This window comes from Orbicella faveolata, unplaced genomic scaffold, assembly GCF_042242905.1.
Source record: "Orbicella faveolata isolate gen_17 unplaced genomic scaffold, um_ofav_v1 contig_26, whole genome shotgun sequence".
NCBI lineage: Eukaryota > Metazoa > Cnidaria > Anthozoa > Scleractinia > Merulinidae > Orbicella > Orbicella faveolata.
In genome coordinates this window covers 19,227,768-19,242,027 of record NW_028301554.1, presented here as the reverse complement: position 1 = coordinate 19,242,027, position 14,260 = coordinate 19,227,768, and the positions used below count along the sequence as shown (strand labels likewise).

The 14,260-nt window shown below is 41.0% G+C and overlaps 1 protein-coding gene and 2 pseudogenes across 3 annotated transcripts in view; 1 reads left to right on the top strand and 2 right to left on the bottom strand.

Moving 5' to 3' along the window:
* Nucleotides 1-161: 161 nt before the first annotated feature.
* The window catches only part of LOC110042165 (DNA polymerase subunit gamma-1-like), a 31,217-nt gene continuing 17,118 nt past the window's right edge, over nt 162-14,260 (top strand). The window contains exons 1-7 of one of the 3 annotated variants that reach the window (XM_089296299.1): nt 162-939; nt 5,119-5,314; nt 5,734-5,982; nt 11,108-11,370; nt 12,095-12,418; nt 13,154-13,417; nt 13,540-13,909. In XM_089296299.1, coding sequence (XP_089152425.1) covers nt 329-939; nt 5,119-5,314; nt 5,734-5,982; nt 11,108-11,370; nt 12,095-12,418; nt 13,154-13,417; nt 13,540-13,909 — 2,277 coding nt within the window. In that variant the 5' untranslated portion in view covers nt 162-328. Of the gene's footprint in view, nt 940-2,356; nt 2,458-5,118; nt 5,315-5,733; nt 5,983-11,107; nt 11,371-12,094; nt 12,419-13,153; nt 13,418-13,539; nt 13,910-14,260 lie in introns of those variants that run through there. The other 2 variants (XM_020747522.2, XM_089296300.1) reach the window with 2 other exon arrangements.
* LOC149108436 (uncharacterized) lies at nt 7,213-8,719 on the bottom strand (annotated as a pseudogene).
* LOC149108435 (uncharacterized) lies at nt 9,244-10,824 on the bottom strand (annotated as a pseudogene).

Below are 14,260 nucleotides of genomic sequence, written 5' to 3'. Positions count from 1 at the left end.
AAGAGAAACTAACAAACAAAAAACTGAAAAGAAATAGCAAGAAATAAATTCGATATTAGAATTTCCTCTGTTTTAATGCTGAAAAAGAAACTAAAAAATCCTCAAGATTTTTACATGTACGAAAAATTCGGATCTTCTTTTATACTCTTTTTTATAATTTTTATGACAATGTAACAAGTACCTAGTCATCCCCTAGTGAGTGAGAATTTGTTTCAATGGCGGCAAGGGCAAGGCAGTGTCTCCTCCATGTTCTTGCCAGTCTTTTCTGCTTTGCCCAATATATGTTCTACTAAATAGGCATACTTTACACTAATCTTCGCTTTAAAATATGTATCGCGCTCTTGAAGCGGTGTTTCGCAACGCTCGAACAGTAAATCCAACGCGACTTCACGTCCCTTGTCTGTCGAACCACCGATGTTCAACAACGCCGTTTACTCCAGATAAGGCCACTGCAAGCTCAGAAGAAGAGGAGCTCAAGAGGTTCAATCCTCTTGAAATCCAGATGCTTTCTAGCTCATTACACGATCAAGTATTCCATGGTAAAATGGAAATCTACGATTCAGAGATGGTGAAAAAATGCCAACACCATTTGGAGGCGCATAACTTGTGGAACAAGAGTGGAACGGTTCTGCCTGAGGTTGATTTCGAACTTCCACCTCTGCTTGGTTCAAATGTCGATGAGCACTTCAGAAATATAGCAGAAGAGCAAAGTAGACCATACTTTGAAAAAGCTCAGATTTTAGCAGATGTGACACTCTCTGCTATGCCAGATGAGTGGAGTTACTCTCCAGGGTGGACAAAGTATGTATATACTGATGAGGGATTGGTCACTTCACCTGTGGATGTCCCACAAGAGGATGCCTTAATCTTTGATGTTGAGGTCTGCATGAATGAGGGACCGTTTCCTGTGATTGCGGTGGCTGCCTCTCCTACAGCATGGTAAATCATTATTAGAACAAGTTCTAACCTGCTTATAATATTTTTCCAGTACATCCAGTGCTAGAGTGTATATGAACAGGCATCCTGTGCTTCATTTTATGTGGGTTACTCAAGAGTACCTTTGGTGTGGATTTCAAAGTATGTCTTGGCATACTGTCAGGAGGGGGTGTACTCCCTCTCATCAATCAACCCTTTCTGTCTGAAAGGGGTACGTTTTCAATGCTGTAGGTATATAAAAGGATAAATAGGAATTTCACAGGTTGAAGTATGGAAAGGGTAGGGAAAACTGTCATTTAAAAGTATTTAATAGTCCTTTTAAAAAGGTCTGCCCCTAATTAATGGCTCATGAATGATAAGGTCAGCATAGATCTTCTGTTCTTGCTGCTACTCATTAGTGATTTTAATAAAATAATAATAATAATAATATTTAATATTTCTAAGGTGCAAATTAACATGTGAATATGATCAAATGCGCCTAACAAACCATATGAGTAATATAAATTAAACGATATGCTATGAATAGTGTGATTAATTTAAAACTAATTATTTGCAATAATTATGTACATTAGGCTAAGGTAACGAGCTAAAAATTAAAATATTAAAAACAGGGGATCTAGTAAAAATGTATAGAAAACATCAAGAGCTATTCAAACACTTTTCTAAATAAAAATGTCTTCAGTTTGGACTTAAAATGGTTAAAATTGTCCTCCTCTGTTATTGCACATGGCAATTTGTTCCAAAGTGATGGTGCAGCAGCAGTAAATGCCCTGTCACCAAGTGTTCTCTTCATTTTCATGGATGGTGGTACTAATAAAACTTGAGAATTAGAGCGTAGACCATACCGGGAGGGATTTTTAACACAAATAAGATTATAAATATAGTCTGGTGCCTGGCCATGTATGGCCTTAAAAGTAATTATTAAAATCTTATAAACAATTCTGAATCTGACAGGTAACCAATGTAAAGAATATAATACAGGAGTAATGCGACTAAAACGTGGAGTCGAGCAAATTAGCCTAGCAGCTGCGTTTTGCACACATTGTAGCTTATTAATATGAGTGGTCAGTAAACCATGGAGAAGACTGTTGCAGTAATCAATGCGTCCCATTATGAAGGCATGCACTAGCACCTTGGTAGACTCAACCGTAAGAAACTTTCTAATACGTCTAATGTTATGCAGATGATAAAAAGCAGCTTTACATGTCTTCATAATGTGTGTCACTAGACTAAGGTTGGTATCAAACCAGGTTCCGAGGTTTCTTGCAACAGCAACAGGGGCAACACTCACATCACCCACCGATAACTTCTCGATGTCCACCTTGCTAAGCTGTTGTCGTGTACCAATTATTAAGAATTTGGTTTTGTCGTCGTTTAGCTTTAACTTGTCAGTAATCATCCACGCTCTGATCGCCTTTATGCAGAGTTCCATTGCTTCGATTGCATCAGATTGACTTGATGTGGTGTCGGGCTTGAAGGACAAGTAGAGTTGCGTGTCATCTGCATACGCATGTGCAACAGGTAGATGATCCTTTATCACCTCAAATAGCTTGCTAGAATAGATTGTAAATAGCAGGGGTCCCAGACATGAGCCTTGAGGAACCCCATGTGGCAGCTTGGAACTCTCAGAGAGACAGCCGTCTAAAAGGACGCTTTGCGATCAGTCAGAAAGGTAAGATTTAAACCACTTCAGAGCCGTTCCTGTGATACCAAAACTCGACTGTAGACGATGAAGTAAGATTTTGTGGTCCACCGTGTCGAAAGCCGCACTGAGATCTAGAAGAACTAGAAGTGTCACGTGCTGGCGGTTCATATTCATTAGTATATCATTCTGGACTTTTAGGAGCGCAGTCTTGGTACTATGACATTTACGATATGCAGACTGGAGTGGAGGATACAGGCCAAGATCCATCATGTGGTTGTACGTCTGGTCAAATACAGCGTGTTCTGTCAATTTTGATAGGAATTGAAGATTACTCACAGGTCGAAGGTTTTTAAACACCGAATCAAGGCCAGCCTTCTTTAGGAGGGGGTTGACAAGAGCTTCCTTCCATTCACCAGGAAAGTAGCCTGAGAACAGCGATGAGTTAACTATGCGCCTGATGACGGGGAGGAGCACATCAAGACAACCGACAACCAGTGATGTTGGCATGGGGTCTGTTAGACAAGACTTCTTAGCTGACGTCTGGATTAAAGCCCATACATCATTCTCAGTAAGCGGGTGGAAGGCGCTTAAAGATAAACATGTTGGAACGACTTCTGCTTCAGGTGGACTGGGTACTCCATCATCCACAACAGTGGCATCGATGTCCAAATGAATTCTGGTGATCTTACGAACGAAAAAGCTGTTGATGTCATTGGCTAGGGCCGTTTTGTCATGATAGTCAGGAAAAGATAATAATATTCATCCTTTCTGAGAAGGAGTTTCTTGGTAGCTCTAAATAGCCTTCCTTGATCGGCACTGTTCTCATCGATAAAGTTGGTATAAAACGCCCGTCTAGCTTGATTCATGAGGTGAGTCACGTGATTTTTCTTAGACTTAAAGATAATCAGGTCTGACAGCAATTTAGTTTTTCTCCATCTTCACTCAGCTTTCCGACATATTCGTTTAGTGGCATCTATGTCAGCGTTGTACCAAGGTACCCTCGGTCTAGCCCTCAAGGTCTTTGTTTTTAACGGCGCATGACAATTGGTCATTCTGGACAGAGTTTTGTTATAGTTACGTAAAAGCGCATCAACTCCATCCAGGGTGACATTAGTTAACTCATCGGATTGTTCTTGGCACAATCCAGAGGCAGCTAAGTCAGCTTTGAGTGAATCCAGGTCCACTGATTTGAGCCTCCTGTAAGTGACCTTCTTAGTTGTCACAGCTGGTTTATCTTGAAGTAGCTTGCAAAGAAGTGATGCATGGTCTGATATGAAACAATCAGTTTGTGGTGAATCCTGGATGATTTGGTCAGACCATTGGGTGATAATAAGATCTAGTGTGTGTCCATGAACATGAGTTGGCTGGGAGACGTGTTGCCGTAGACCAACAGACTCCAAGAGATCCAACAGTTTGAGAGAGTCAGGATCATCAACAGCATCAATATGGATGTTAAAGTCACCGGTAATCAGTAGCTGTTCCTTAGACAGAAGAATGGATTCAAGATAAGTCGAAAACTCGGTGAAGAAAACATTGGTTGACACTTTATGTTCATCAGAGTATGGCGGACGGTAGATGATAACAACACGGAGATTGTGCGAAGATGATGACGTAACAGTCCACTCAGAGAATTCAAATGATTCCTTTTCACCCGTGTCAACTTTCTTAACACCCAATGAATCTCGATATACTAGACCTGTTCCGCCGCCAGGACGCCCAAGACGGGGGTGATCTATAAACCTGTACCCGTCGGGGCACAACTCCACCCGTACAGCTACATCGTCTGCACTCAGCCAAGTCTCGGTGACTGCAAAAAGATCAGCTTTGCAATCACATATATAGTCCAAAATTACAGCGCTCTTGTTTTTAACCGAACGAGCATTGAATGTGCATAATGTCATTAGATGATTATAATATCCATTCAAGGATAATCCGGCAGAACAATTGATGTTTATTAAGTTCCCGGTATTACGAGATGGCATTGTCGATTGTGCTATGTGTCGGTAATCACTGCGCGTTGAAACAATAACAGGTATTCTTTCACCTGTGGGGCCAGGATTCAGCTTGAAAACAAGATCTCCAATTAACAGATCATGGAATGTGGCTGTTGTGTTGGAATAATAAGCCCACGGACGTGGTCCCTCAATGTGTTATTATTGCCACAGTTGTACAAATCATTGTCCTTATTATATATTCTAATTATTTGTGTCACCTACACTGCTTTTATATCATGCACAGTGGAATATTTTCTTTACATTCCCTGATGGTGCCATAGATTGGTAAATGTTTGAGAGTAAAAGAGTAACAGTAGCTCAAGACTTCAGTCAAAATGTCTTGAAAATATAGTAGGAATTACTGCTTCAACCGAGGGTGTGGGTGAATGACAAAAATAGGGCAATTCAAATAAATTACCTTATACCAACTAGTAATGCTGATATACTAAAAGTTAAGAACTATGCTGTGTTCATTGAAGCTTTAGGGGTAACTCTGGGAGACATCCATTTTATACTTCTCCTCTTATTATCTTCTTCACCCAGGTACTGTTGGATCAGTCCAAGACTTGTCGAAGACAAGAGTTACAATTGGTTTGTCAGACCAACTCCTAAGTTATACATTCCATTAGAGCTTACAGACAACCAGGACTGGACAACAGCTGAGTGGAGAGAAAGGCTTGTTATTGGTCATTCTGTTGGTTTTGACAGATCTTTCGTAAAGGAGCAATGTTATATAAAGGTGAGAAATGTTCACTCGTTTTGTTAGGAAACTTGTTGAAATAAAAGCTTGTCTTTTTGCATGACTTGGTTCAGTGCACCCCCTGTGTCAATGATAGTTCAAAACATGGACCTTTAAAAGGAACCTTGACCTTTATACTAAAGTATACCTCAATCCAGGACTTGACTCTTAATCTTGTAACCCAAGTCTGACCCCAATAACTGGACCCTAATCTGCACTCTTGTCTGGGCCCCTAACCTCCTCAAGTCGTAACTTTGAACTTATTGTTTGAATTTTTTTTGTGCTGGATTAGAATAGGAAATATGGATTTGGAGACAGTTGTTTATTGCATCACCACCTACTAATAGAAAACATGCACTTTTTATTAGTGTCTTAGTTTGTCTTGTGTTAAAACTGACAGTTTGCATTTTCATCTTTAGGGACCTAAAACATATTTCCTGGACACTCTGAGTCTCCACATGTGTATCTCAGGCTTCACAAGTCTTCAGCGTAGCCTTTGGGAATCAGCTAATGCTGGACGCATTGGAAAAGTACCCTGGATGCTGATTGGTTCTGGCAACAAACTTGTAAACCTTCACCACTTGTATTGTGGTGGTGATGAATTAGACAAATCACTGGTGAAAATATTTGTTGATGGAACACTTGATGATGTGCGGGAAAACTTTCAGGTATAGTGTGTGTGATCTCAATTGGGTGTTGCACACTGTTTGGTGACCTATATGTTGTAAATGCTCTATGGCTAAAATATTATAATTATAATTATAATCAAAAATTAAACAAGCTTACCTGTAAGTGAAGTTTGATTGTGATTCTCCTGAGCCATTGCGTAGGAACGAAGGGATCACGTGAGATTGCGCGAGCAAGCTTGCCTTCAGATTTTAACATTGTCGGGTGGGCACGTGATCCCTTCGTTCCAACGCAATGGCTCAGGAGAATCACAATCAAACTTCACTTACAGGTAGGCTTGTCTAATTTTTGATTCTCCCTCACCATTGCTGACGTCACTATGGGACCACGTGAGATTTCAAAGTAAGGTGATTACGAGACAACAATATCAAATCAACAAGTATAATGTAAAAACAGTAGGCGTGTCAAAGTACAATATGACACCTCAGCAGTTGTATACAAACTTTACTGTTACACACTAGATAAGACTGCCTGACCAAAATTAGCATCAGGACTATGTTCAATGGGTTTGTTATAAAACCGAGCAAAAGTAGATGCATTTGACCATCCAGCAGCTTTCATGATAGTTGTCATGTCCAAACCGGACCTCTTCGCAGCTGAAGTTGAGGCTGAACGAGTGCTGTGGGCTCCAAACTGGTTTGTATCTATACCAGCATTTGCTAAAACACACTTGACCCATCTTCCAGTGGTATCTTTTGAAACTGCCTTATGTGGCTTGACAAAACTTATGAGGAGTTGAGTTTCTTCACCTCTAAGAGGTTTTGTACGAATGACATACTCCTGTAGACACTCTACAATATATAGTCCAGGATCCTTAAAATATGCCTGGAAAACAAGGTCATGTACATGTGTACCAGGTCTTGTTTGTTTCACTGGTTTAGAAATAGAAAATGAACAACAAGACTCTGTCAAGGTCATGTACCTAATATCTAGCAGGTGTATAGTTTGAATTCGCTGACCTGACAATAACATTAACAGTATGGTGAGCTTCCAAGAGAGCCCCTTCAATGATAATTTTTGACCATGCTCAAATTTGCGTAAATATTCTAACACAACATCAACATCCCAAGTACTTTTGTACTTTGGTAAAGATGGTCTCCTCTCAAATACTCCTTTCATGAATCTTACCACTAGGGGATGGCTACCAGCAGGTGTATTGTCAGGAAAAACAATGACAGCTGACAATACACTCCAAGCTGTGTTGAAGCAGCTATATCCAATGCCAGAATGAAAAAGTTCAGTCAAAAATTCAATAACATCTGTTACAGTTGGTTGCAAGGGATCACAAGACCGTTTAGTTGAAAACTTATACCATTTCACAAGGTAGGTCCTGTACTGTTTCTTTGTTGATTCTCGCCATGATGACATGACAATGTCAATAGCTTGCTCTGAAAGTCTTTGACTTTGTAAAGACATCCTGACAATTTACAAGCCATCAGAGTCAACTTGTGGTGGAGTGGGTGAATGGCATTGGGGTTGTATGGCAGCTGGAGTACTTTCTTTCCTCGAGGAAGAATGAAAGGTTCCTGAACAAGGAGGTGCATCAAAACTGGAAACCATGGCTGTGTTGTCCACTGTGGCACAATAAGTATCCCGGAGGTTTGGTCGGCTTCCACCTTCTGCAGAACCCTATCAATGAGATTAAAGGGAGGGAAAGCATAAAAATAGTGTTCTCCCCAGTCAACAGAAAAAGCATCTATAGCAAATGCACCAGGCTCAGGATGCCAAGCTATATAGGGCTTAGTCTGAAAATTAAGCCTGGATGCAAATAGATCAATAGATGGGGCCCCTAGGGCTTGTGTGATTGACACATAAATGTTGGAATCAAGCTTCCATTCTGTATGGCCATGAAAAATTCTGGAGGCTTTATCAGCTGCAGTATTACACTTTCCTGGCAAATGTGTGGCAGATAGCCAAATATCCCGTGCAATGCACCACATCCAAATGGTTCTAGCAATGTGATTACATTTAAGTGAATGAGTGCCACCCTTATTATTGATGTAAGAAACTGCTGTGGTGTTATCAACAAAAATTCTCACATGGGTATGAGACAAGGTTGTACAGAAGGACTGTAATCCCAGGTAAGCTGCTTTTAATTCAAGGCAATTAATATGCTGGTGAGCTTCATCAGGTGCCCAGCGGCCTCCTGATGATCGTCCCTGAAAAACTGCTCCCCATCCCTGTAAGGATGCATCATTCTGTATTAAGAGTGCAAGACGGATGACCTTGTGAAATGGGTTTAGTGACATTTTCAATGTTCTCAACCCACCACTGTAGATCTAACACTGCAGTAGGTGACAGTACCATGCTTTCATCAAAATTAGCTGCAGTTTTGTCATGTTCTAGCTGCCTTTAGAACAGGGGTCCCATGGCAGCCCCAGGGCAACTGGCCACAAGTTTGCCTATGACAACTGCCACTTCCCTGATGGTAGGTTGTGTTCTGGTCAAAAGATCTTTGCAAACATGCTTGATATTTTCTGCCTTGGCATGAGACAAAGTGAGAGTCATGGTCACAGAATTTAAGACAAAAGCTAGAAACTCTAGAACCTGTAATGGCTCTAAGATTGATTTGTGTGAGTGAACATAAAGGCCCAGAGTATCAAGCAATTTAGTGGTGGCTTGAACATTATTCTCACATTCAGGCTTGGTGATACCCTCTAAATAGGAGTCATCAATATAGCCAACTGACTGAAAACCCTGTTTCCTGAGTGTGCCATAAGCAGGTTTGAGTAACTTTGTAAATAATCGAGGGGCACAAGCTAAACCATTAGGTAAGCAAGTGAACTGGTAGAGCTGGCCTTTCCACTCAAATTTTAGATATTTTTCATGATCTTGGTGGATAGGTACTGAATAATATGCATCTTTGAGATCCACAGATGCCATGAAACAGTTTGGCCTGATCATGCTAATAACATGTTTTAATGACTCCATCTTAAAATGATGGTATGCCACAAATTTATTCAACTTTTTCAAGTTGAGGATCATCTGATGAGTTCCATCTTTTTTAGGTCTCAAAAAGACAGTGGATAGGAATTCACCTTCCTCGTGTGAAGATTTTAAGAGAACACCTTTAAGGACTAATTTTCTAATCTCAGCACTGATTGTCTCAGCTTCTTTGTTACTAAGTTGGTGTTGGCGAGGTGGCTGCCTCTGGTGAGGGAGCTGGGCAGAATCAATTTTGCATCCTTTGACCATATTTAAAATATGTGGGTCTGTTGTAAGTTTGCCCCAGTTTAACAAATACCCTTTAACCCTTCCAGCTTTAAATATCCCAGGTTGGGTTTTTAAATCCACTAATTTACAGTCTTTACTCACCGACACACTGTGGATTGCTACTGTTTTTGCTCCACCTTCTCCTGCCGTTTGCGGAATGGAGTGAGTGGCTTTTGCCAGTGTTTTCTCCAGTTGTTGGGGTGGGGTCGGTGAGTTTGGCCGTTTTTTGAAAAGTGAGATTTGCGTTGGTGGTTATCGTTGGCCTTGGTACCGCTTTGTAGCTTTTGCCCAACCCTGTTGGTGGCACTTATGTCCTGTATTTGTTTTGGAAGGTCATTCCCAAACAACAAATCAGTAAAGCCAACATGTTCAGCACAAATTTGCTGATACTGATTGTTCAGATCAGGTCTGATCATGTCTCGTCGTCTCTGAATGAGCTCACAATTTGCATGGCCCAACAAGGCAATGACATCCAGTAAGGTTCGAGCAACATTTTCATCTGACAATTTCAAGGTTGAAATTTCACGTTTCATACACTGATCTGCAAGTTTGACCAGTGGGATCATTGCTTTCTGAATTATGTTTTGGAGTCTTTGGAGCTTAAGGTCTCGACTCCTCATGCCTGATCTAATTTTAGACCAGACTTCAGGATTGACTTTAGTCCCTGTTACATTTTCACAGTTCCCAGGTCTGCTGTAGTTTGAAAGTTTTTCTTCAACTTATCATCCGACAACTTTGTCCGGATCATTTTATTTATTGTCTTGGCAAGTTTTGGGTCCACATCACTTGAACATGCCTCATTAAGATCATATTCAGCGGCACTGGACCCTAAAAATCACTTTCGGCAGTTTTCTCAGATTTCTCACTGTCCTTGCTCGTTTCGCTACCCTTAGGAAAGAGCGAATCTATAGAGAGGTCAACTGACTCATTGTCCGTGGCACTCGCGCCTCATGGGACTTTTCGAGCGGGGCTTTGGTCGTCCTCCGAGTCGCTTGTAGATAAGCGATCGTCATCTGAACGCTTAGATGGATTGCCAGTGTTTGAGATAACCTCTGCAATGTCCGAAGACAATGACTTTGATATGTGTTGAAAGCCCTCAACCATGCTCTGGGAGATTGAGGCTTTATGCTTTCAATGAAGTCGCTCCTCGCCACGGATGTTGTCTTTCAAGAGCTGGTTTGAGAAGCTGTTTTCCTCTTCTCTCAAGAAACTTCAGCCTCCTTTTTTAATGGCTTGTCCTTTTCCCTCGATTCAGGGTTACGGTTGAGTTCAGGAGATTCCTCCACATGTTTGAGGGACTCGTCAACGGGCGACCTGCCCTCAGAATCTTTTCCCACCATTACACAGCTTCGATTGCGAAGTAGCGTAAAAATTAGCAGTTAGCTTCCAAATAGCCGTACAAGTAGCGTTAATTCAGGTAATTGTACCCGAAAACTAACCAAATAGAACAGCGCCGGGAGATTGCTCTCACCTAAAAACGCTATAAAAGAAGATAAAATACTCTTGACGCGACTAACGTCTTGTCCTGGCAAACAATGTCGCACATTGAAAGCAAGCTTGCTCACGCAATCTCATGTGGTCCGTAGTGACGTCAGCAATGGTGAGGGAGAATTGCTGAATTGATCTAGTGGCTGAGGTGTATGGAAAGCAAAAATACTTATGAAGATCTTTGAAATACTAAGCAAATGGTAATGTAACTTTGATAACAAAATCATCAAAACAGTGCTATGTGTATTAGTGTCCCTGACAGCTCTCTGCTTTAGCAAAAATACTGTCTGTTAAATAGCCTTTGGATTCTTATGTAGATAGCAGGGGCATGCATGCGTGCTCAAAATTATCAGGAGGAATATTTCTCTTGGTCTTGTTGATGTATTACTCTGGCTTTTGTAACAGGATTTGGTAATGTACTGTGCAAAAGATACTGCAGCAACTCAGGAAGTATTTGCGGCCCTGTGGCCTAAATACCTGGATAGATTTCCTCACCCTGTGTCTTTTGCGGGGATGTTAGAAATGGGATCTGCCTATCTTCCAGTTGATCGCTCCTGGGAAAACTACATACGAGATGCTGATGACACCTATGAAGATCTGGAGAAGGAAATGAAGTGTTCACTGATGAAACTAGCTGATGACACGTGTAACTACCTTCATGGAAAAAGGTTTGCAACATTCCTGCTGTCCAACTTCCAAAATAGCTACTGTAGCTATAAATAATAATATTATTATTGGATGAGCTCCCAAGGCTTTTTTTCTGTCATAAGTCAAAAAGTGTTAGAAGCTTCGGTCTAAGTTATCTTTGGTTGACGTCATTTAGCACTGTCCTTGTATTCTAAATATCAAACAAGTTGATTGAATTTTCTCTTAAATTGAAGACTTTTCTTGGTTTCAACATACATTTGCTTAGTAATTTAAAGCCATTCTGCATAACTAGAAGTGATTTCTTGAACTTGTCAGACACACAGTAGAGATGTCAGTAACAAATGTCTTACTAATGTGGTCTTCTACAAGTTAATAAGGGTTCTTTGTTTTTTCTGTACATTACAGACCTCGATTAGGTTAGGAAGAGGTATGTTATCATTCAAGCTTAGTAGCCCGTCAGACTGACACATCAGTTTTCATGTCATTTAAGCAACCAGCTTTAGGAGTGTTCTTTTCTGGATGCTAGTCCATCACAGGGCTACCCAAGCATTTAAGTCACACCATAAGGCTACTACAAAAAGCCTGTCATACCACACAAAAGTAGAGTTATAAATTTAAAGTGTGTGAACCCTTGTAGCCATGCTACTTAGCACGTTGGTACCAAAGTTGGGTGTTCTAGCCACAAAGAATGGATAAGGTGAGTACCATGTTGAAGCTCTTGTACATATCTCTATGATTTTTTAGGTATGCAGAGGACCCTTGGCTTTGGGACATGGACTGGTCAGTCCAAGATGTAAGAACTAAAAAGCCAAAACCTCCAAAAAAGAAAAGGAAAACTAAAGATGTGCCAAGCAGTGGCAAAGAGATGGATGCAGATGCTTCTTCAACAGAGACAGGCGCAACTAGTAAAGGTGGATTAAGCACAGACATTCTTGAAGATGAGATGATTGATGACAATAGCATTGAAGTTGTTGAGGGTTTGAAGAACTCCTCTGACATCTTAGCAACTATTCCACCAGCTGTAGATGTGATGTACAAGAGACGGCAGAAGTTACCGGGTTATCCCAAGTAAGTGGGTCATTAAAGGAGTTGTGCAATGAGAAACTGTCTCCATTTTTAGAATAAAACCCGCTCATGAAATGCAAGAACTTTCATTTTGAAGTAATAGCATTCTAAAATGACAGACACCTCCTTTCCATAGAATGTTCTGAAAATGACTAACCAAGCATTTTTCAGGCCAAAACTGTGATGATATGTGCTTCAAATGCACTTCCAGTGACATAATCAGCATGTGAACCATCATGCTTTGCGATATTTTGTATGTAGTTCCTGCCATGTTGTTTAGATATTAAAAGCAAGTAAGAAGTGACATCGTCTCCTTTATAGCTCGCGCAGTACGTATTACAAAAACCAGTGACTGACTCTAACTGAGAATTCACTAAATGAGGTATCAAGAGTGCTTGTACACTTAGCGTTTCACATAGGAGAGCCTTTTAAAATTAAAATTAACTTGTGGGGCCAAAAAGGAACATTATTATTTTATGTAGGTTGTGTTTAAAGCTTCAAGCTTGCCAGGCCATGCATATGAAGCAAGCCAACATAGTTAAGAATCTAAGCTACCGGGAAACCAGCCTATTTGCATAGCACGGCCATGGATTTGATCATGTGTCTGACAGTCTAACAAGAACAAATCTAGCTATTGGTAGGCTAGAGGCACTGTTAAAGAGCTTTAACCAGGAACCTCTGGATTACAAGACCAGTTACCCTGGTCATCCATATACTGTTGTTTTGTCCTGTTGTTAGTTGGTACAGATCTCTATGTATGGGACCATCAGACAAGGAAGAATGGAAAGAAGGGCCTGTGAACATTAGCGCACAGTGTCAGGTGGCACCTTCGCTCTTGCGCATGACATGGGATGGCTTCCCGCTGCACTACACCCGTAAACATGGCTGGGGATACCTTGTGCCTGGCAGGATGGACAATTTGACTGCCAATCAAATCAGTTTGCCTCAAAATGAGGACGACCAAGTGGAAGTAGAGGAACAAGGACCAACATTCCCGACAAGGTACAATGATATATTTAGTATTTTTTTTACCAAGACCTACAGTCTCAAGATGTGTATCTAGTGACCAACTTGTTAAACTAAAAGGACTCAGGGGCGGATCCAAGAATTCTCTTTCTTTTCAGCGCATTTGAAAACCTTTGGAAGAAGCACCGTATGAACGCAAATCGTGAAGCGGTAAACGGAACAGATTCTAAATTTGCCGATGATGAGATGGATGTATACAATCTTGATGAAGATCAACTTTGGACGAGCTCAGAACTGGAAGAAATGAGGCCGCGAAAATCTTCTCAAACCAAGAAATCTTCTAGCGGCTCGGATAAGACCGAGACCATAGAAGACGAACCTGAAACAGCCCCAAAGAAGAAAGAGCCTCGAGTTAAAGCCTCAGGGGCGACCTCAGGAGAAGAAAGCAGACCTGATTTTTATCATGGTGTTGGACCTTACAATGACGTTAATCTTCCAGGAGTATGGTTCTTCCGTATACCACACAAGGTAATTAGAGATAACTTACCGTTACTTATTAAGACCCGTCCACACTACGCCGGAGAAATTTGAAAACGCAACAATCACCAGTCATTTTGGATTTGTGTTTGAGGAAAACTCGGTCTGGAAAATCACATGATTATCGTGAGATCATTGTTTTTGAAAAACACCGTTTTCAAACTGTTTTCCGTCCTCACTAAAACGCAAAGCCGGCGTTTCTACTTCCTTCCGTTTGAAGAGCGTTTTTGGAAAGCTCCGTTTTCGTGACAGAGAAGTGTAGACGGAAGGCCTAACTGTAGAAATGAAGCTGCATTTTCAAATTTCTCCGGCGTAGATCTAGTGTGGACAGGGCCTAAGACT